The sequence below is a fragment of the Natrix helvetica genome, assembly GCF_964273705.1.
Source record: "Natrix helvetica genome assembly, chromosome: 2".
Classification (NCBI taxonomy): domain Eukaryota; kingdom Metazoa; phylum Chordata; class Lepidosauria; order Squamata; family Natricidae; genus Natrix; species Natrix helvetica.
The window spans coordinates 102,269,060-102,290,457 of NC_138552.1; the positions used below are offsets into that span (position 1 = coordinate 102,269,060).

At 41.2% G+C, this 21,398-nt stretch overlaps 1 protein-coding gene across 1 annotated transcript in view; it reads left to right on the top strand.

Annotated features, from left to right (window-relative positions):
- Nucleotides 1-21,398, top strand: part of DGKQ (diacylglycerol kinase theta) — a 94,343-nt gene that overhangs the window by 49,659 nt on the left and 23,286 nt on the right. Inside the window, exons 8-15 of the mRNA XM_081943028.1 lie at nt 2,138-2,238; nt 4,051-4,274; nt 10,736-10,826; nt 12,329-12,383; nt 12,586-12,647; nt 13,930-14,080; nt 15,487-15,525; nt 15,955-16,070. Coding sequence (XP_081799154.1) covers nt 2,138-2,238; nt 4,051-4,274; nt 10,736-10,826; nt 12,329-12,383; nt 12,586-12,647; nt 13,930-14,080; nt 15,487-15,525; nt 15,955-16,070 — 839 coding nt within the window. The remainder of the gene's footprint in view (nt 1-2,137; nt 2,239-4,050; nt 4,275-10,735; nt 10,827-12,328; nt 12,384-12,585; nt 12,648-13,929; nt 14,081-15,486; nt 15,526-15,954; nt 16,071-21,398) is intronic.

A 21,398-nucleotide genomic window follows, 5' to 3' on the forward strand; every position in this document is an offset into this window, starting at 1 on the left:
AACAGTTTGAAAGCATGTAAAAATGCAAGTAAAAAAAATAGGGACCAACTTTGGTGGGAAGGGAACAGCGTTCCATGCGCCTTCGGTGTTCAGTCATGCCAGCCACATGACCACTGGGATGTCTTCGGACAGTGCTGGCTCTTCGGCTTTGAAACGGAGATGAGCACCCCCCCCCAGAGTCAGAAACGACTAGCACGCATGCGTGTGGGGAACCTTTACCTTTACTTATAAATCTAAAGTTATCTTAACTATGGGAGAAGTTTGATTTTATGAAATCATAAGTTGTCGGACAACAACATCTGATTTGATGAAATATAAATTAACAACTTTAAATATAAGTTGTTCTCCAACAAGTTATATTTAAAAAGCAACTACTTAACCAACATGTTTTTAAGACCTTTCCAATACCTTCAGGTTATACTGAATATTTAGCAGGATTTAGTATACAGATTTTTTAACATTATTAAAATTTTCAGAAGTAGGACACAAAGTAACAGAATCTCATGGACTGAGCCTTAAAACATTGCGAAGCCTCGACTAAGAAAGACTCAACATTTTTATTTATGATTCATAGTATGTTTTATTAATTTTGTTTTATTTTTATATGAACGTTTTGTGCACTTGCTAATTGGTTTAAGTTTTTAAATTCTATGTGTTTCTGTTCTCAGAGAACTCCAAACAATTTAAAAATTTTGAATTACAGTTTTGGAGGCTTATTTTACTTGTATCAATATTTCTTTCGCTCTTGGGACCTCATAAACTTTTCCCCCTGAGCTGTAAAATGAAATTCATAGCACGGAGTGTTGAAGATCATATTGGTTTTGTCAGTTTTATAAGCTTTTTAAAATTGCGCAGTGACTCATTTTTTTGCTGGATAATAAAATTATTATTGCCTTAGGATGATAAAATGGAGCAAACTTCATCTATAAATGGAAAGTGGGTATGACTGTGGATGTGATTTTGTGGACCATTTGAATGGAGGCTTATGTAGAAATGGAGTTTAGCATTATGGCTTATATGGCTTGATGGTTTATACCAGAGATGGTGAACCTTTTCGGCACCACCAAATCAGAACAATTGTGCATGTGCGTGCAAGGGGGCACTGGCAATCCGAAGAACAGCTGGCTAGCGCGTGCATGCCTGTTTTTTAGCCATTTTGGGGGCTGTTTTCATGCCGTTTTTCATGCCGTTTTTGGCCCGAAAACAGCCTGAAAACGGTCTGGGTTTTGGCCCTTTTCATGCCGTTTCCCCACGCTCCGGCACCCTTGAAGACCAGTTGACAATGGCGCGCGTGCCCACAGAGAGGGCTCTGCATGCCACCTCTGGCACGCATGCCGTAGGTTCGCCATAATCGGTTTATACTTATGAAGCCTATGGTTAGAATGCCCACTGCCAAGAATTCGATCCTTATGAGGCTCAAGGTTGACTCAGCTTTCTGAGCTCTATTTTCGTCCGTGACGGCTTCCTACAACACTCTGCTTGGGAGGGCCACCTGCAGCCCCCCTGAGCTCTGTTTTCACTGGCAGAGGCACCATGGGCTGGTACTTTGCGGTTTCCAGGGCAGCTCTGTGGCCAGATCTAAGCACCCCAGAGGCCGGATCCGGCCCACGGGATTTGACTTTGACACTCCTGCACTAGAGCAACGTTTCTCAACTTCAAGACCTATGGATTACAACCGTCAGAATTCTGGGAATTGAAGTTAATTGACATGTCTTAATTGACAGGTCTTAACGTTGCCGAGGTTGAAAAACGCTGCACTAGAGAATCTTTGACTGATGACTTATCTAGTTTCTGATTAAGGAGCTGTAGCAAATTACCACTCTTCATGTGGTAATCTATACTAATGGATGTACTAATGTACAGATGTACAGACTGTACTAATGCTAGTACAGTCTGATAGCTTATGAGTGGAAGAGAAAATGTTTTTAAAATTGTGCTGTGACTCTGTGCTTACTTCTTATAGATCAGATGTTACTCGATATAGCCTCTTCGATCAGTGTAAAGAATAGAACTGCAATCACAATCCATTAATATTACAATTAAGAATTAACCTTTTGAACACCTCAGCAATTTGGAGGTGTATGCTACTTAACTGTATTTCTTGTATTACATATTAGAATACTTGTTTTTGTTTTAGGTAAACAAATATTAAAAATATACGATGGGAATGATGCAGTAAAACGTAATCAGTATCGTCTTATTACAGTTCCGAGGATTGCAAAAAATGAAGAAGTTGTGGTAAGAATGCCAAGAGACCAAACTGTTTATTGAAAATGCTGAAGAATTTAATTCTGTTTGGAAGAGAGACTAATAATTTGGTTCATGAGTTATTCTTTTGTCGCAAAACAGTAACTAGTGAGAAAGTAACTAGTAGCTGGTATAGTACTGACATAGATATGTGTTTTTAAGTTTTATCTTAATTTTCAGTATATTCTACAGTCTTTGCCATTTGCGTAATGCTGCTACTTGTATTCTGAATTTTGATTGACTCTAAATAGTGAATCAACATTTGGAGTTATTCAGTTATGTCTACTTAATGGGAGGGGACATCTGGCTACCAATTGTCACTGTACCAACAAAGGAAATTAAGTAAAGCTTCTGCGAAGTTGAGTGTGATGACTGAATAGGTTCATGTTGATTTCTTAATAAATTTAGGAAAATAGAAGTTGAATGAAGTTGAGTGTGATGACTGAATAGGTTCATGTTGATTTCTTAGTAAATTTAGGAAAATAGAAGTTGAATGAAGTTGAGTGTGATGACTGAATAGGTTCATGTTGATTTCTTAGTAAATTTAGGAAAATAGAAGTTGAATGAAGTTGAGTGTGATGACTGAATAGGTCCATGTTGATTTCTTAGTAAATTTAGGAAAATAGAAGTTGAATGAAGTTGAGTGTGATGACTGATTAGGTTCATGTTAATTTCTTAGTAAATTTAGGAAAATAGAAGTTGAATGAAGTTGAGTGTGATGACTGAATAGGTTCATGTTGATTTCTTAGTAAATTTAGGAAAATAGAAGTTGAATGAAGTTGAGTGTGATGACTGAATAGGTCCATGTTGATTTCTTAGTAAATTTAGGAAAATAGATCGCTATTGTTTTTTCTGGAACATCAATGCAATTTCTCAGTCTATACAAGTGATGGCTAACCTTTTTCGGATCACGTGCCAAAAGAAGGGGGAGCGCAGAGGGGTTTCGCGCAGGCATGCCCACACCCATAAAGCTATGCGCTCAACCCCCGTGTGCCTGCGGGCGCAACCCCCTGCTTTTGGACCCATTTTTCATCCTCCCCAGGCTCCAGAGGCTTTCTAGGAGACTGGGGAGGGTGAAAACAGCCTCCCCCGCCCTCCCAGAGGCCCTTCAGAGGCTTCAGGAGGTTTCCCTGAAGCCTCTGGAGGGCACAAAATGGTCCTATGGGCAACCCTGAAGTTCGGGAATGGTGACTTCCAGTTTGCCCGTAGGGCTATTTTTCGCCCTCATGAGCCTTCAGGAGGCTTCCCTGAAACCTCCGGAGCACGAAAAATGGCCCAATGCGCAAACTGGAAGTCTGTTCCCGAACTTCCAGTTTGCACGTTGGGTGGTTTTTTGCCCTCCCGAGGCTTCAGAAAAGCCTCCAGAGGGTGAAAAATAACCGAAAAAGAAGGCCAAAGTGGAGCTGACAGGGCAATGCATCACATGCCCTAATAAATGGCTCCACGTGCACCTGTGGCCCATGTGCCATAGATTCATCATCACGGATCTATACTGAGACCTTGGAATGACTAAATAATTTCCCATTCCAGGGCTAACCGGATCTGATCCCACCTAACATTTTCAAGAACAATCTAGCATGGGGTACATTGGTAATTGGGATGCAAGATGATGCATTATGATAGAACTTGCCAAGACTAAGTAAAGATTAGAATTTCATACTTCTTTCATACTTATCACGAAACCTCTCGGGCAATTTAAGTGCTGATTGGAACTGTGTATTTGACGTAAGTGAGGGCTGTATCACCATTCCATTCAGGCATATTCTTTTGATTTTTTTAAAAAACAAGGATTTACTGTTGTAGGAGGCTGCACTGAGGGCATACTACATCAGTGATGATCAACAAGATTACGAACTTCAGACATTCACTCAGCAGGCCTTGTTTTGTGACGACATCATTAATAGGAACGATACGACTGAAGAGGCGCAGCCGGGTTCTGTCTTCCAAGAAGCCGTTCCTGAGGCGTGGGTTATCAGAGCTAAACCTAAGGAGAATGAAGTCATAAAGATTTATCCCGGCTGGCTGAAGTGAGTCATCTTGTTCTCAGCAAATTCCAATTCCACTCTTGTTGTATATTTATTTACTCAAAAGAGATGATCCACCCAAAATATAACAGGGGGGAAAAACATCAACAGACTAGGTAGCGTGGTCAGGTCAACCTTAGGTTACTAAATCCATTGGAAACCAGGTTTTGAAGGAATATCTGTGCTGGGAAAAGAAGAAAGTGAAGAATACAATTAAATGGGAATGAGGCACAGAGAAGGAAGAATTGGACAGGGAAGGGAAAGAGAGAAAGGAGAGGGAGGGGGAGAGGGAGGGGGAGATGGAGGGAGTGAGGGAGAGAGAGAGAGAGAGAGAAAGAGAGGGAGAGAGAGAGAAAGAGAGGGAGAGGCCCTGTCTAGACATAACATGGATTGAATTCTTCAAGCAAACAGCTCTTTCAAAGCAGCTGCTAATCTTCAAACTAATCTTCAAAGGCATCCATGCCTTGCAGCAACAAATTACCGTAGTCCTAGCTAGCTCCTGTTTAGACCTCTTCTTTTAGCAGCTGCTTCTATATTTACCGGGGAATGCAAGAGTACTTCCCTCAATTCATATATCCCTCTTGTATGAAGGATAAAAAGAAGGTTGAAGTTGATGTCTTCCTTGCTTGGAGCTCTGTACCTAGGGACTGTCTGAACATATCCATGTGTTTTGTTTGAAAATGTTTCTTGTTTGGCTTCCTGTCCAAGTGTTAATAAAGTCAGACAGAAGGTTGCTAGTTACTACTATGGCACGATATCAAAGTACTGAGGTTATTTATTCTACAATGTCAACCTTATACATAAACAAACAACTTAAGAGTTAGTTAAGTACACCCAGGTAGTCAGTACATTGCATTGTTTTAACGTCATTTAGGATATGGAAAGTGCTTTTCTTTTTCTTTTGTGTGGTTTAACTATACACTACAAATAATAGCAAAATTGAGATTAATTTGTACAACCTGTTTGTGGGATTGAAAAAAGCCCCCCCCCCCCCCAAAGTCACATTCAGTGAGGCACAACCATTATATTGTTGACTCAATTTTTTGGAATGTCAAATAAAAAGCCCTTGCCCAATCCTTGGAATCAATCTCTCCATATTGAATCGTCAAAATTCGTTGATAAATGGCCCTGAATTTTCAGAAAAATTATATTTATTTGGCTTTTTTATTATTTATTTATTCATATCTTTTCTTTATTATTTTTACAAATAACTGAACATGGTGGACATATACAACAACATACTGCCATCCTTCTGTCCAACAGCACCAACACTGTCAGGTGGGTTGGGTAGAGAAAGAGAGAGAATGAGGGAGAAAGAGGGGAGTGGGAGAGAGAGAGAGGGAGAGATTAGTCCAAAGTCACCTAGCTGGCTTTAATAGCTAAGGTGGGGCTTGAACTCACAGTCTCCTGATTGTGTTGGCACAATTTCCATGTGCAGAAGCGCAAACAGCTTACTCTCTTGCAGCCTCATCCTTTTCAATCTCTCTGCTCTGCAGGGCGGGGTGATCCATGACTCAGGCATAGGTCAACACATACTGACTATAGTGGCCATCATGTGACAAAGGAATGTGCCAAAAGTCATAAATGGGCATAAATTAGCCACAAAGTAATTTTCTTAAGCACTGTTGTAATTTCAAACAGTTACTGAATGAGTGGTTGGTAAACAACGGCTAGCTGTACCTTATCTAAAGAATGGATTGGTGCTATATGCGATTTGTCAACATTTTAATTACCATATTTTTTGGAGTATAAAACGCACCGGAGTATTGAAGGTTTTGAAGAGGCAAATTTAAAAAAAGGTAGGTAGATAGAGGGATAGAGAGGGAGAGAAAGAGAGAGAAATGCAGTAGGTAGGTAAGGTGAGTGAGTGAGTGAGAGAGAGAGAGAGAGAGAGAGAGAGAGAGAGAGAGAGAGAGAGTAGGTAGGTAGGTAGGTAGGTAAAGGGAAAGAGAGAGAGAGAGAGATAGTGAGAGATAGAGAGATAGAGAAATACAGTAGGTAGGTAGGGAGAGTGTAGGTAGATAGGTAGGTAGATAGAGGGATAGAGAGAGAAAGAGAGAGAAAAATACAGTAGCTAGGTAGGGGGAGAGAGAGAGTAGGTAGGTAGGTAGATGTTTCCCAGTGTATTTATCCATGTGCTGGAGAAGGAAATCGCTGACAATCTGCAGCACCTAAGACTTTGTTTCTGCTGGCACAGCACTTGATCAATATAATTCTCATCAATCAGTTAAAGAGCTTTCTGAAAGGAAAAAAAAGTTTTTGCACTCTGCAAACCTCCCCAAAACTGCCAATTTTTTGCGAAAACAAGCCCAGTTTAAAAAAAAAGGCATGAATAGCCTTGGGGGGACTTGCAGAGTGCTCCTGGGGAGGGGCAAAAATGAGCAAAAAATGGCCTGTTTTTCACAAAAATGGACCCAGTTTTTTGTCAAAAAAATTGCATACAGCCTTATGGAGGCTTATAGAGTGCTGCTGGGGGCTGGGGGGGGGGAAACGGCCCATTTTTTGCTCATTTCTGCCCTCTCCAGCCCCCAGAACCTCTCTGAAAGCCTCCATAAGGGTATGCACAGCCATTTTGGTGAAGGGATGGGGCTTCGGGAGGCAAAAAATGCTGTCTTTGGTGTATAAGGCGCACACAGATTTTCAGCCTCTTTTGAGGAAAAAAGGTGCGTCTTATACTCCGAAAAATACGGTAGTTTAGGATGTTGTTTTACAAAGGGGAAAAGAAGAACATATTTATGCTCTATTGCTCTCCCCTCCCACCTTGCTGAGTGGAGAGATTGAAGAAGAAGGGATTTCAAGAGACTACTGCAAGTTGTTTGTTTGCATAGTGCACTTGCAGCTCCCAGCTTTGGTTCTGTTATGATCACATTGTTTTTGACGCTCACAACACAGTAACTAGGCACTTGAGCATTCCAAAGTGCAAGGAAGTAGTTAGGAGGCAAACAAAAACTGAAAGCATGAAACTAAGTTTCCTTATCTCCTTCTAGCCAGGTAGCACAATCACACTAACATGATTTTCCCCTTAGGGACTGCTTTACTCAGTGGCAGAGTTACTGGTCCCAATGAGGGTCATTAAGAAAATACTCTCAGTATAGATTTCTCCATCCACTGTTGTATGCTGATTCTTTTAGCCAATCTGAAAGTCCACAGCACTTGATATCAAAATATTAGGGGTATATCCAAAAAGAACAAATGCATGTGAACAACCACTGAGAAGACCTTGGAGGAAATACGCAGTGAGAGTTGCAAAAGCAAAAACAAATTTTAAGTCCTGGGAAATGAGGAAATCATGAGAAAAGCAGCTTAGATTGCCTCTGATATATCTCCCTGAGGTATGAGAAGGAGGGAAGATGCCGTCAAAGTGACAAGAATTAATTACAATAGTCTATCACAGTAAAGTGTAGTTCTAGTCATACTGTAGAGTCTATTCCCTGACCTAGGCTGCCTCGAAGGGCTGACACTTCAAACCTAGCCATTGATGCAGAATCATATCAATTACCATATTTTTCCGAGTATAAGATGCACTCCCCCCACCCCCAAAAGTGGATGAAAATTTCAGTGCATCTTCTATGGGTTTGTTTTTGGCCTCCCGAGCCCTCCGCACGTCATGTTTTTGCCCCCCCCCCCCGGCCCTCAGAAGCACTCTGCAGTGCTCTGCATGTCCCATTTTTGCCAAAAATGGACACGTTTTTGAGCTCCTGAACCCTCAGTGTGTCACGTTTTCGCCCTCCCCGGCCCCCAGAAGCACTCTGCAGGCCAAAAGCGAGCATGTTTTTGGTGAAAGAAGGGCAAAAACACGACACACGGAGGCAAAAAACTATTTTTTTTTCTTGTTTTCCTTCTGTGAGTCTAGGTGCATCTTATAGTCCGGTGCATCTTATAGTCTGAAAAATACGATATATCCTATTGATTTAATTCTCAAAATATGGCAAAGTACATATTTTGGGCAGGATCCAAGACATATGAATGTGTATTCCAGCTGCTCAGTTATGTCTCCAACAACAAGATGGTTATTACTAATTAGATTGTCTCTGAGCTGTCCAGTCTCTATAAGGCATGTATTATCATACTGTCCTCATTTTAAGCTAGTTGGAAATTAATTACATTATATAATTACATTATCACATTACTTGAAGGAATCTTGTATGGAGTTACCTAAATAGGATGTCCAAGTAATATGATGATTGGGATGTAATTCAAAAATGTGATCTTATTTTCTGTAAGACAATTTGTCTTACTTTCTGTTGATATAGGATTGGATCTGTGTACTTGAGAATAAAAAGTACGCAGAATAGAATAAAGGACCACCACTTTATTTTTAGAATAAAGTTGATTAGAGGTGGTCCTCGACTTGCGACTACAATTGAGCGTAAAATATCCATTGCTAAACTTGACGACTGCTAAGTGAGCTTTGCCCCATTTTGCAACCTTTCTTGTTACAGGTGTTAAGCAAATCACTGAAGTTGTTAACTTAGTTATATGGTTGTTAAGCAAATCCAGCTTCCCCCATTGACTTTGTTTGTGAGAAGTTCGCAGAAGATGATCACATGACCCCGGGACACTGCAACCGTCATAAATACATGCCAGTTGCCAAGTGTCCACATTTTGATCATGTGACTATGGGGATGCTGGAGTGGTCATAAGTGCGAAAAACAGTCATCAGCCACAGTCATTTTGAAGGTCACTAAACGAATGGTTATAAATTGAGGACTACCTGCAGTACATTTGGTATTTGTTAATTATTTTCTGTTCGTATCTCAGATAGATACAAATTACAAAGTTACTGCTTTTAATTGGTTTCAGTGAAGTCGACAACATATGAGATCTCTCACACAATATTGTTGCCCAATTCACTGTTAAAAAAGTTCCGTTTTGGAAGCGTGAAGTTCGTAGATGGATGGGAGGCATACAAAGTTAGGCAGTATTTGTCTCCTTTAAGGATTTAAGTCTCTTGAATAAAATATTTATTTAGTAGCAAAATGGAGCCATTTAATAGGGATATTTAATTAATTTCTTTTATTCAAATAAAGCACTAAGTTAGATCAGTCTGTAATCAGAAATTGTTGTGGCATCTATTTCACATGCTTTAACTTCAAATATCAAAATAAAAAGACAATCTAGCTGAAGAGAATTTCTGTGTCTGGAAGAGAAGGGAAGTTCAATTCCTGTTGAGCTTTATTAATAGAATGCCAAATATCCGGTAATGGAACTGAAACATGTAGTCCTACAAAATATTATGAATCTTAGGGTATAACTTGAGGGGGTGGACTGCTCTGGTTTAAAAAGAGATCCAGATCACTTCCAACTGTTATATGGTTGAGTTAGGAGGCAGGTATTGAAAGCAAGTATTTGTTTTGGACAATATGTAGTTGGAGTATTATAAATTCGGGACTTTTAGACTTTGATTATTTAGCGTGATAATAAATATGACACAGTCTTTTCAACCTGATGTTTCTGCTTTAATGATTAGAAAATCTGTCAGATAAAAAAAAACACTCAATTTTGCATGTTGCAAAGGAGACTGTCAGTAGATAATTGGTGAACAAGAAAAGGAAGCAAAGCTATGTTTATTTGTGCCTTAACTGGGTGACAGTGAAAGCAGCAGCAATTATTAAAATCAAAACAATATATTATACCTTTGCATTATTTTCTAATCTTTTATTCCTTCCTTTCTTAATTTCTTAGCTAGTTTTTCAGAGTAAGCAAGAGAAATGCTAGCATTCTGTGTGTATTATTGTCCCAGCAATATCTGTAGAGATACATAACAGCTTCCTTTGTTCTAAATGAAATAAATGGTGTGATATCTTGCCATGCTATATTTGTTTATTCACTAGCTTTAACCACTGACATGGTAATTTTTAGTTTTAAAATCAGCCAGTGATTATATGCATTTGAAGATTGTTTTAAGAAAAAGGATCTAACTAAATCTTGTCCTTAATAGCTATTAATATGTCATTGTTATTTATTATTTTTGTTTTGTTGGTTTTTTTTATTTTTATGATTTATTTTATTTATATTTTGCATTTCTAGACTGCCCATCTCTCTCTATGTTTGCCTCCCTGAATCATGTTTGCTTGATGGGCAATTATATAATCCTATACTCTCAGACACTAATTATAGATGTTGGTAGCAAGTCTGTGAGTTAAAAACCAGATTTTAAACAGCTGCAAACAAAATGAAAGGGAGAAGAACACCATAGTTTAAGAGCAAAACAAACGGAATCTTGAAGGTCCTTCATGATTAGTTTATTTAACAAGACAGAAGCTTCAGTGGGTGCCACAATAACATAAATAAATAATCAAATATACATTCTCCTATGATATATTCAAATAAGGTATATATGTTAAGCTTTAGTAGCTTATCCCACAACTTGACAAATGGTGCTATTGTAGAGAATGAGAAAAGATTGTTTTTGTTTCTTTGTTTCTCTTATCTGGCATATAAACTTTTATCCATGTCCTCAGAGTGGGAGTGGCCTGTGTCTCAATACGCATAAATAAGGGAAGCACTACCGATATGGTGATTAAAGAAGTTCTTCCACTACTTGGATACCAGGTAGGCAGTAATATAAAGCTACCAGTTGCTTTTTTTTCTAGGGTCTTATGAGTTAAATGTAATGGTCTTACTCTATTTGTAGTCCTACTGTGATTCCAAACAAGAGGCATATGAAAATAGCTAGGGAATTTCATTGCTGGTCCATTAGAGTTTTCATATATGTCTTCTGTTTCTCCACATCCTGCAATGTCCTAGGACTATGATGGCGAAGCTATGGCATGCATGCCAGAGGTGGCACGCAGAGCAAGTGTGCCAACGCCAGCTGCTCTCCATGCAACCCAGCCAACTGGTCTTCACAGCCTGAAAACGGCCCCAAAAATTTCGGGGGGCCTTTTCCAGGCTGTTTTCAGGCTGGTTTTGGGGGCATTTTTGGCTCATATATGGCCCAAAAATTCCCAAAAAACAAGCTTGTGCACAACGGCTAGCTAGTCTTCGGGTTTCCTGCACTCTGGTGTGGGCACTTACATGCACGTTCCAATTTGGGCACTCGGTGCTGAAAAGGTTCTCCATCACTGTCCTAGGAACTAGGTATTGAAATAGCATTTTTTTTCTGACTAACTGCTATGTTGACCTTACTTGATAGAAGAATGATGGGAAAGAAGAACAGAAGGTCAGGATGATCAGTCTCCCGTTATATTTTATATACTCTCTAGGACTCCCCAAAAAGCAGGTGGAAGGATTTAGGTCTATATGTTCAATCTGACAGGATTGAAATTTATAGTTTTTATGAACTTGTTAGAGGGAGTGAAGGTTACAGAGAGTGGGTCTTCTTCTGCATGAGATCCAAAAGAATTTGGATTTTTTTTCCTACTTGATATGTGGCATGAGAAATCAGGATACGATCCATGAGGATCAGGTTTTGGCATTATTATAGATACTAAATATAATTCACATTCCTTTCTTCAGTGTATGGTGCATCTATGAAAGTTTGCCTACTAAAAACAGGCAATTCCCACATTTTTCTTTAATAGACTGAATCATGTTTTGCTCTGAGGGCCCAAAGTAGTTTAAATTAACATTTAAGAATAAGCCTGGATGAGAATAATCCTTACGCTCTTCTCTTTTTTGTGGCTTTTGGAGTTCTTTTGGGATTGATTCTTACCAAAATTAATAATCTATTAATAGTTAGCCACTGGTGATAATACTATAGACGTACTACACCTGTCTTGTTAAAGCCAGAGGGACATTTTGTGCAAACAATGCTTCACTTTAGATCATTGGTAGCTGAGCTCCACTCATTCTGTAGTGTAAATTAACATTTAATACTTTGGAACTTATGTGGTGTTCAAGGAAATTTGTCTTTCAATGTCTAATAAAGGTCCACAACTAGTTTTTCAAATTGCAATGCAAAATTTCCCAGTTTTTCAGGTAATAAGAAGAGGGACGACAGATTACTTCTGTTTATAAGATATTTTCTTTTCTTTTTAAATCATGAAAACTGATCAGTTTTAAATCCTATGGTTTGCTGGACATTCATTTTTAACATATCTGTCTTTTGGCAGTCAGATTGCTTCCAAAACTTCAAATTGGTGGAGGTCCTCATGGGCTCCAGACAAGGTGAGATACTGTTCCGCTGAATTATGTAAATGTAACTTCAGTTTAAAAAACCTGGATGTCTAATTCTCTCTCTCTTTTTAATTGCAAGTTCCCTTACGCCTAAGAAATTTGCATACTTGCCATTTGGACTGTTTTAATTAATTGTATGATAGCTTTCAATTAAAAAAGAATCAATGAAGTTTTTTTTTAAAATTCTCCTTAGTTCAACGAATGGTGCTGGATGATCATGAATCAATTATCAGCAGGTTACAAGACATCAGAAAGGTAAACAAAGAAACTGTAGAAAGTACTTTTCTTTATTCTTCTATGCTTTACTAAATGTTCAAACTCTTATGAATATTTTTTTAAAAAAATCATGGTACAAAGATATTTAGGCAAAATGGTTGGATTCGCAAGTAAGAAGATTCCACAGTTGTTGATACACTATATTGCCAAAGGTATTCGCTCACAACTGAGTCTGATTATGTGGATGGGTGAGCGAATACTTTTGGCAATATAGTGTATTTCTACTTTTATAATCTATGAACTTGGCTTTCCTAGTGAGGTGCTAGCGCTTAACCAAGCAGAAACTCCAGAAGAAACAAAATTCAGTACAGGTACTCCCTGAGTTACGACCACAATTGAGTCCAAAATTTATGTTGGTAAATCAAATGTTTGTTGAGTGAATTTGCCCCATTTTTCTCACTGCAGTTGTTAAGTGAATCATTGCATTTGATAAGTTAGTAACCTGGTTGTTAAATGAATCCCCATTGATATTTTCTTGTCAAAGGTCACAAAAGGGGATCACATGACCCGGGGACACTGCAGTCGTCATAAATATGAGTCAGTTGCCAAGTGTCAGAATTTTGATTATGTGACCGTGGGGATGGTGCAAAGGTTGTAAGTGTGAAAAATGGTCACTTTTTTTGGTGCCGTTGTACCTTCGAATTGTCACTAAATGAACTATTGTAAGTCAAGGATTACCTGTATTTCACCAATATTGGAAGTCTGGGTTTATGCCTCCTTTAAAAAATCACTGGTTGGAAGAAGAAAATATATAGTAGCTCCAAATCCTGGTTTATTTGAGGAAGGAGGAAAAGTCCTAGTTCATAAGTAATACAAAGTTCTTGTTTCTGGTGGTCTTTGTCTTTGGTTGTGCTGATGACATATCGCTTATAAGCTGCATTTCTGGCTTATTGTGGCAACAGCTATTGTGATCATAAGTAATTGTGCAAAATAGTTTTACTATGTTCTTCACTGTGTATTCTTGGCATAGAATTTTAAATTCAATGATACTAGCCTAAAATTATTTGGGTGCCTGTTCATACTAATGGCACCCAACTAAGCTATTTTCACTTTTCAAAGCTAACATGTAGGACAGATTGAAAATGAACAAGCAAATTACATAAAAGGACACTTGTTTACTGAAGAATGATCCTCGTAGTAGACAGGCTTCGTGGTCTGGGAACTGTGTTTTGGTACTGATGGCAGAATTGGTTATAGAAGCCTTGACCTTCTCGCCATATGAAATGTGCTTTAAGGTGATGATTTTTTTTTTCTTACACAGACATCATTGCGTCAGATGAACCAAACAAGATTTTACATTGTAGAAAATAATATATCGACTGTGCGTGTCCATCTTTTTGTTGGTGGTCTGCCACTCCATCTTACTCCAGAAGAATATACAAAAATCCTCAAAGATGAATTAGCCATCAAAAGTACGTCAGATACCCCCTTCCCCTGTATCTGTTTTTTTAATCTACATAAATTGAAAAGTGCGTTTATATTTTGACATGTTCTCAGATGCCATCTATTTGTGGAATTACTTTTCATATTTTTTATACATGCTGTAACTTGTAGAAAATGAAAAAAAAGTCATTTAATCAGAGGCAATCATCAGAATGCCCCTGAAACTTATTGTTACGATTAATAAATTGTCTTCCACTTTCATATTTTTTTCTTGGATTGAATAACAGCCACTTTCCTTTTTTGTGCATATGATTTTACATGAAAGAATTATTAGAAATATATGCATTACATTTATAAGTCCTTTTTAATTTTTTGGGGGGAAATGGTAGAAAATAATAAGGAATACTGAAGTGGTGTTAAAGCAGTGCTTCTCAATTATTTTCTGTCATGCCCCCCCTAGGAAGAAGAAAACATTTCGCACCCCCCGCGCGACTGTAAATAGTATCATTTGTCTATAAAATTGTTATAAGTACACCTCTGCATAACACTGTATCCTTATTAACGTATAAGAGAATAAAAAAAGAAAGAAATGTGGATCAATTTACAACAAAGAATAGCTTTATTAACTGTAGCAGAAAAGATTTAAAGGAGCACAGGATTTAAAGGAACACAATATTAAAAAAAACTTTAACCTGCAAAACAAAAATATATAAAATAATTTGAGCTGAGCCCCCCTTTACGGAGCCTCGCGCCCCCCCTGGGGGCCCCGCCCCACTATTTGAGAAGCACTGTGTTAAAGTAATATAGCCGCTTAAGAAGAGAAGGTATGAAGACTGGTTTCTTTTTAAAATTAACTAGGTTAGAATTGGCTGTTTTGGATAATGAAGGAGAAGTGGAAATGTGTAAGTTAGGTATATTGCTGGGTGAAAACATATTGGATTCTTTGTTAAACACCAACCTGGCATGTTATGCAATCATTCTATCCCACTTTTTCCAACACAGAATGAATGTGGGTTGTGTATATCTATCTATCTGTTGGGTCCTCAAAAGCTCAGTTGCACCGATGAAAATTGTGCCCATGGTTTCTGGAATGTTACCCATCCAATCCTTGCTGACAGCAACTTAAATTAATAGTTAGCTTATGTGTGATGGGTGTTTGTTTAACTAACATATTCCCAGCAGTACTATTTGGAATTAGCTTTGTTTTATTACGAACCAGTTGATCCTATTTACTCTCCTGAAGCCTTAGCTGAAACTCCATGGACAGTTTGTGTTTAAATTTCACTCATCTTCAAATAAACACAACTGGTCTTTTAAAATACATCAAAAACGAGACAGCATTAACTTATTAGCTGTACACTTTTCTTTCAGTTAGGAAAAAAAGGTTTTTAAAAGGGATGCTTGGACAATGATATTTTTTTTATTATCGTTTCAGCCAATTTAGTTTCTATGAGTCACATATATTCATCTCAAGGTAAGAATATCATGTTTTAATTCAAATTTGGCAGTTGAATTATTGGGTATATGGTTTTGCTCTGGTTCATGTATGGTGCATGTAAGAATTACTTTACTAGCTCTTTCCCCGCCTCCTAATGCTCTTTGCATGTAGAAGCATGAACTCTTCCCTAATTATACTATTATGTGTATTGATATTTCATCTCCTGGAATAGAAAACATTTTACTATTTTTAAAAAAAATCTAGATTGTACCATAGAAAGAGATGTTTTGTTTTCCAGAAATAAATATTGTCCCCAGTGACTTTAATAATCAATAAAGTTTTAGATTTGAGTGAGTGAGGTAAATGGCATAGTAATATTTACGTTGGAACAAATATGGGAACTCACAGTATGGATACATATGAAATATGGGCATGTCATGTTAAATATATTCTTCATTTATTCAGGTGCAGTTGTGCTAGAAATTACTTGTTTTTCTGAAGCTGAGAGACTGTATATGTTAGTTAAAGATACTTTCATCAATGACAAGGCATTAACTGCAGTTATTCTCCCTGAAATTCTGGTAAGATCCATTGGCTGTGTGTAGTAACATAAGGCATTAATATATGTTCTGATTACACAGTTCATGTTTATTTAGCATTTTTTTCTCTGATGTTTATTTTTATTTGTTTTATTTGTAAGACACATATATTGCTTCAGTCTAGTGGCTCGCAGTTCATTATGTTTTATATGAAAGTTATAGAATTTCTGTATAATATACTGTGGCACCAATAGGAGTGAATCCCTGAAGGCCTTCAGTCAGGTCTCTGCAAGCCTTTGGAAAGCCATAAGGATTGGGCTACCAGCATTTCAAGGGTGAAACTGTTTCAAAAGTGGGGAGCTGCCATAAACTATGTCTATTTTCATGACCCTACTAATTACACTGCAAAATACACAAGGACCTTCAACAGGCATTCTCTGTTTGAACATAATGGTTAGGCAGATTCAGTCCTGAGCCACGTAGGGCTTTTAAACTAATGATCTACACCTTGAATGCACTTGGAAACATATGGACAGCCATTACTGTTAATTCCTAGAGTTATGTAGTAGCAATGACATTGCCCATAACATGGGTGACACAGCTTGCACTAATTGAAATTTCTGTGTCATTTTCAATGATAGCCAGATATAAAAGAAATTGCATTAATCCAGAAGTGAGGTACTTACAGAATGAGAGATACTCTTCAGCTCTAGGGAAGAGTATAGCTGGACAAAGACCCGCCTGATCATTACTTGCTCTTGTTCTTCCATCAAGAACCATGAGTCCAGAAGGAATCCCAAGATAAGGGAAACATTACCCATTCAGAGGAAAAGTTATTACAAATCCAGAATCATTAAACTACTTAATGAACTATCACTTCATTTGTCTATTTTGTTACCTATCCAGATCCTGGCAGCTCCAGGTACTGGCTTAGAAGTTCTACCATGTCCCCCATTTAAATGAGAATGGAGATAGATATTGATGATATTTTATGCCAAACTGGTGGATGACCTCTTCTACTAGCTTTCTGTAGATTTTTAACAGGATCCGAGACTGCAATAATTGTAGTAAATAAGAGAATAACAGAATTGGGAGGAACCTTGGAGGTCCTCTAGTCCAACCCCCTATATCCTATTTCGATCATTCCCACCCCCTTCTTCTCTATCTGAATATTTTAACATCTCCTTCCTCCCTCTAAGACCCTGACTCATTAACCATCAACTTTTATGAACTTTTACCAACTTTCTATCAACCTTTATTAGCATCCTGATTCCATTGGACTTTTAACGAACTATTTATTCGAGGTTGGACCTGCTCCGCCTGCAGGAGGCCCCGCTCTCGCAGGTATGGCCCTTGGCTCTCTCAAGGGCCTGCCTTGATGACGGGTTTGTGAACCCCGAGAGGTGGAAGAAACGGAGGCTGAGGGGCTTTTTATCCAGAAGTTTTTTATTGTTATTAAGGGGTTCCAGGGAGGGGGTGTGTGATAACCAGGCCGGTAGAGGCGCCAGTGCCAGTGCTAGACGGACAGGTGAGTCCGGGAAGGAAGTGAGCGGAGCGGGGGGGGGGGGAGAGGGAACAAGTGATTCCAATAGAGGGTTGTTTGATTACAACGGTCGCGGGGAGGGGGGGATGCGAGGACAAGAGAAGATCACAAGGTCGGTTGGGAGACCGTGGTTGTTGGCTATGCCCGGTCGTTTGCACCAACCCCCGCAACCTAGGTGGCCAGGAACTACAGAGCCCGGGCCTACAGCTGATGCTTTGCAATGCAAGGTCCGTAACCAACAAGGCCCCCCTCATTAATGAGTTGATCTCTGAGGGGGAGCTAGACCTTGCAGGGATAACGGAAACCTGGTTGGGCCACGAGGGTGGTTTACCCCTCGTGGAAATGTGCCCACCAGGTTTCCGTGCATTCCATCAGCCTCGGGCCCTGGGTAAGGGTGTTGGGGTGGCTGTAGTTATACGGGAAGGTCTAGAGCCGAGGGAGTTCAGTGTTCCTCAGATATCCGGGTGTGAGTCCCTTGGTGTGAAATGGGGCCCAGGGAGGCAGTTGGGTTTGCTGATTGTATACTTGGCTCCTCGCTATACATCAGCAGCCCTGCCCGAGCTCCTCGAGCTGATCTCGGAGACGGCGGTTGAGATCCCCAGGCTTGTGGTTATGGGGGATTTCAACCTGCCGTCGACGGGAGCAGCATCTGAGGTAGCTCGGGAGTTCATGGCTTCCATGACAGCCATGGGCCTGACCCAGTTAATTCAGGGCCCCACACACGAAGGAGGCCACACATTGGACCTTGTTTTTGTATCTGAGCAGTGGACGAGTGATCTGGGTAGAGGGGATTTTACTGTTACACCCCTGTCATGGTCAGATCACTCATGTCTCCGGCTTGACTTCCCTGGCGCTACCCCCCACCGCGAGGAGGCGGGACCAGACGGTCCACGCTGGTACCGCCCCAAGCACCTGATGGAGCCGGATAGGTTCCAGACGGAGCTTGGGCCATTACCTGTAGCCCTGACCCGCGCTCGGTCGGAGGACCTAGCGGCCGCCTGGAATAGGGCGGCGGCTGGGGCCTTGGACCGGGTTGCGCCTTTGCGACCTCTCCTGCGGCAGCAACCCACCCGGGCTCCTTGGTATACCGAGGAGCTGAGGGTGATGAAGCGCCACAGGAGACGTCTAGAGAGCAGGTGGAGGTCCTCACGCTCCGAATCTGATCGAACACAGGTAAGATCCTACTTGCGGACCTACCTTGTGGCATTAAGGGTGGCCAAACGTAGATATTGCGCCACCCTTATTGCGTCCGCGGATAACCGCCCTGCCGCCCTGTTTAGGGTGACCCGCTCCCTCTTGTCACAGCGGACACAGGGGGCACCCTTACAGGGCAGAGCAGAGGAATTTGGGGAATATCTGCAGGACAAAGTCGCTCAGATCCGGAGCGGATGGGCCCCACTCAGTGGACCAGACGGGCCGCCAACAGCGAGTCTTGTGAGACCATCCTGGGAGGAGTTTGATTCTGTTGCCCCCGAGGATTTAGATAGGTTGCGTGGACGGCTGCGACCCACCACATGTTTAATGGACCCGTGTCCCTCCTGGTTGGTACTGGCATCTTGGGAGGTGACCCGAGGCTGGCTTCTGGGCCTGGTGAATGCCTCATTGGGTGAGGGATCCTTACCAACCACCTTGAAAGAGGCGGTGGTGAGGCCCTTGCTTAAGAGGCCTTCACTTGACCCAATGGAGCTAGCTAATTATCGTCCAGTCTCCAACCTTCCGTTTCTAGCGAAGGTTGTAGAGAATGTGGTGGCGCAGCAGTTTCCACGACACCTTGACGAATCCGAGTATCTAGACTCACGCCAGTCCGGCTTCCGACCCGGGCACAGCACAGAGACAGCCTTGGTCGCGTTGGTTGATGATCTCTGGAGGGCCAGAGATAGAGGTTGTTCCTCTATCCTGGTCCTATTAGACCTCTCGGCGGCTTTTGATACCATCGGCCATGGTATCCTATTGCACCGGTTGGAGGGGATAGGAGTCGGAGGTACCGTTTTGCGGTGGTTTGGCTCCTACCTCTCCGACCGGAGGCAATGTGTGTTGACGGGGACAGAGGTCGACCCCGAGGCCACTCACTTGTGGAGTGCCACAGGGGTCGGTCCTCTCGCCTCTCCTGTTCAACACATATGTGAAGCCGCTGGGTGAGATCATCCGTGGTTTTGGGGTTGAGTATCACCTCTACGCTGATGATACTCAGCTGTATATTTCAACTCCAAACCACCCCAACGAGGCTGTCGAAGTGATGTCCCGGTGTTTGGAGGCCGTCAGGGTCTGGATGGGGGACAACAGACTTAAACTCAACCCCTCCAAGACTGAGTGGCTGTGGCTACCGGCACCTCGGTTCAGCCAGCTGATCCCATCGCTGGCCATAGGGGGCGAACAATTGCCCCCTGTGGAACGGGCGCGCAATTTGGGCGTCCTCCTTGATGCCCGGCTGTCAATGGATGACCTTGTGGCAGCCGTGGCAAGGGGGGCGTTCCACCAGGTTCGCCTGGTGCGCCAATTGCGCCCCCTACTGGACCGGGATGCCCTACGCACGGTCACTCATGCGCTGGTGACGTCCCGCCTGGATTACTGCAACGCTCTCTACATGGGGCTGCCCTTGGGACGCGCCCGGAGACTGCAGTTAGTTCAGAACGCAGCCGCGCGGGCTGTGATGGGGAGTACAAGGTACTCCCACGTAACACCTCTCCTGCGCGAGCTGCACTGGCTGCCTGTGGTTTTCCGGGTGCGTTTCAAGGTGCTGATTACCATCTTTAAAGCGCTCCATGGCACGGGACCTAGTTACTTGCGGGATCGCATCCTCCCACATACATCCCTGCGGCCAATACGCTCACACAGGGAGGGACTTCTCCTGGTGCCGTCCACTAGGCAATGCCAGCGGGCGACACCGAGGAGTAGGGCCTTCTCTGTGATGGGCCCAACCCTCTGGAATGACCTCCCCCCCGACATTAGAACCACTTCTGACCTCCGCTCCTTCCGGCAAAAACTGAAGACCCACCTGTTCCGACTAGCAGGCCTGGCATAATTCAACTGTCCCTCCTGGCAAATGTATTATATCTGGTTATTTTAGGGTTTTTTAATTTACTGTATTTGTTTTTAGGGGTTTGAATTTATTTTATATCTGCTTTGTACAGTTCTTTTAACTACATTTTAACCTCCTCCATGTCAATTGTCAACTGTACATATTTAATTTAATTTTATTGTATCCTGTTATATTTTGTATGAACTGTACACCGCCCCGAGTCCCTTGTGGGAGAGGGGGCGGTCTAGAAGCATTAAATATTATTATTATTATTATTATTATTATTATTATTATTATTATTATTATTATTATTATTATTATTATTATTATTATCCTAAGGAGTAGCAGGAGACCCTATACCATCTCAGACAAATGGTTGTCCAATCTCTTCTTAACAACCTATAGTGATGCAGTGACGTGCAGTGAGGTTTATGACTGGTGAGGCACTGACATAGTGCTGGGTTTCAAATATTTTTAGACTTGTGGACTTCAATTCCCAGAATTCCACAGCCAGGCATGCTCAGTTCCAATTTAAAGCGACAGCATTTGTTTTTCTCCTTTGCTCCTTCTTTCTTTTTCTTTTTCTTCTCCTTCCCCTCCTTCCTCCCTCTCTCCCTTCCTCCCCCTCTCTCAAACATACACACACACACACACACACACACACACACAGAAGTTGGATTGGACTATCTCTCCTACCCCTTCCCTCTCTCACTCACTCTCAAACAAACCCCCCCCCACACACACAAAAGTTGGATTGGATATCTTTTCCAGTGGCTTGAAAGCAGCTCCTCTGCCATCCCCCCCATTC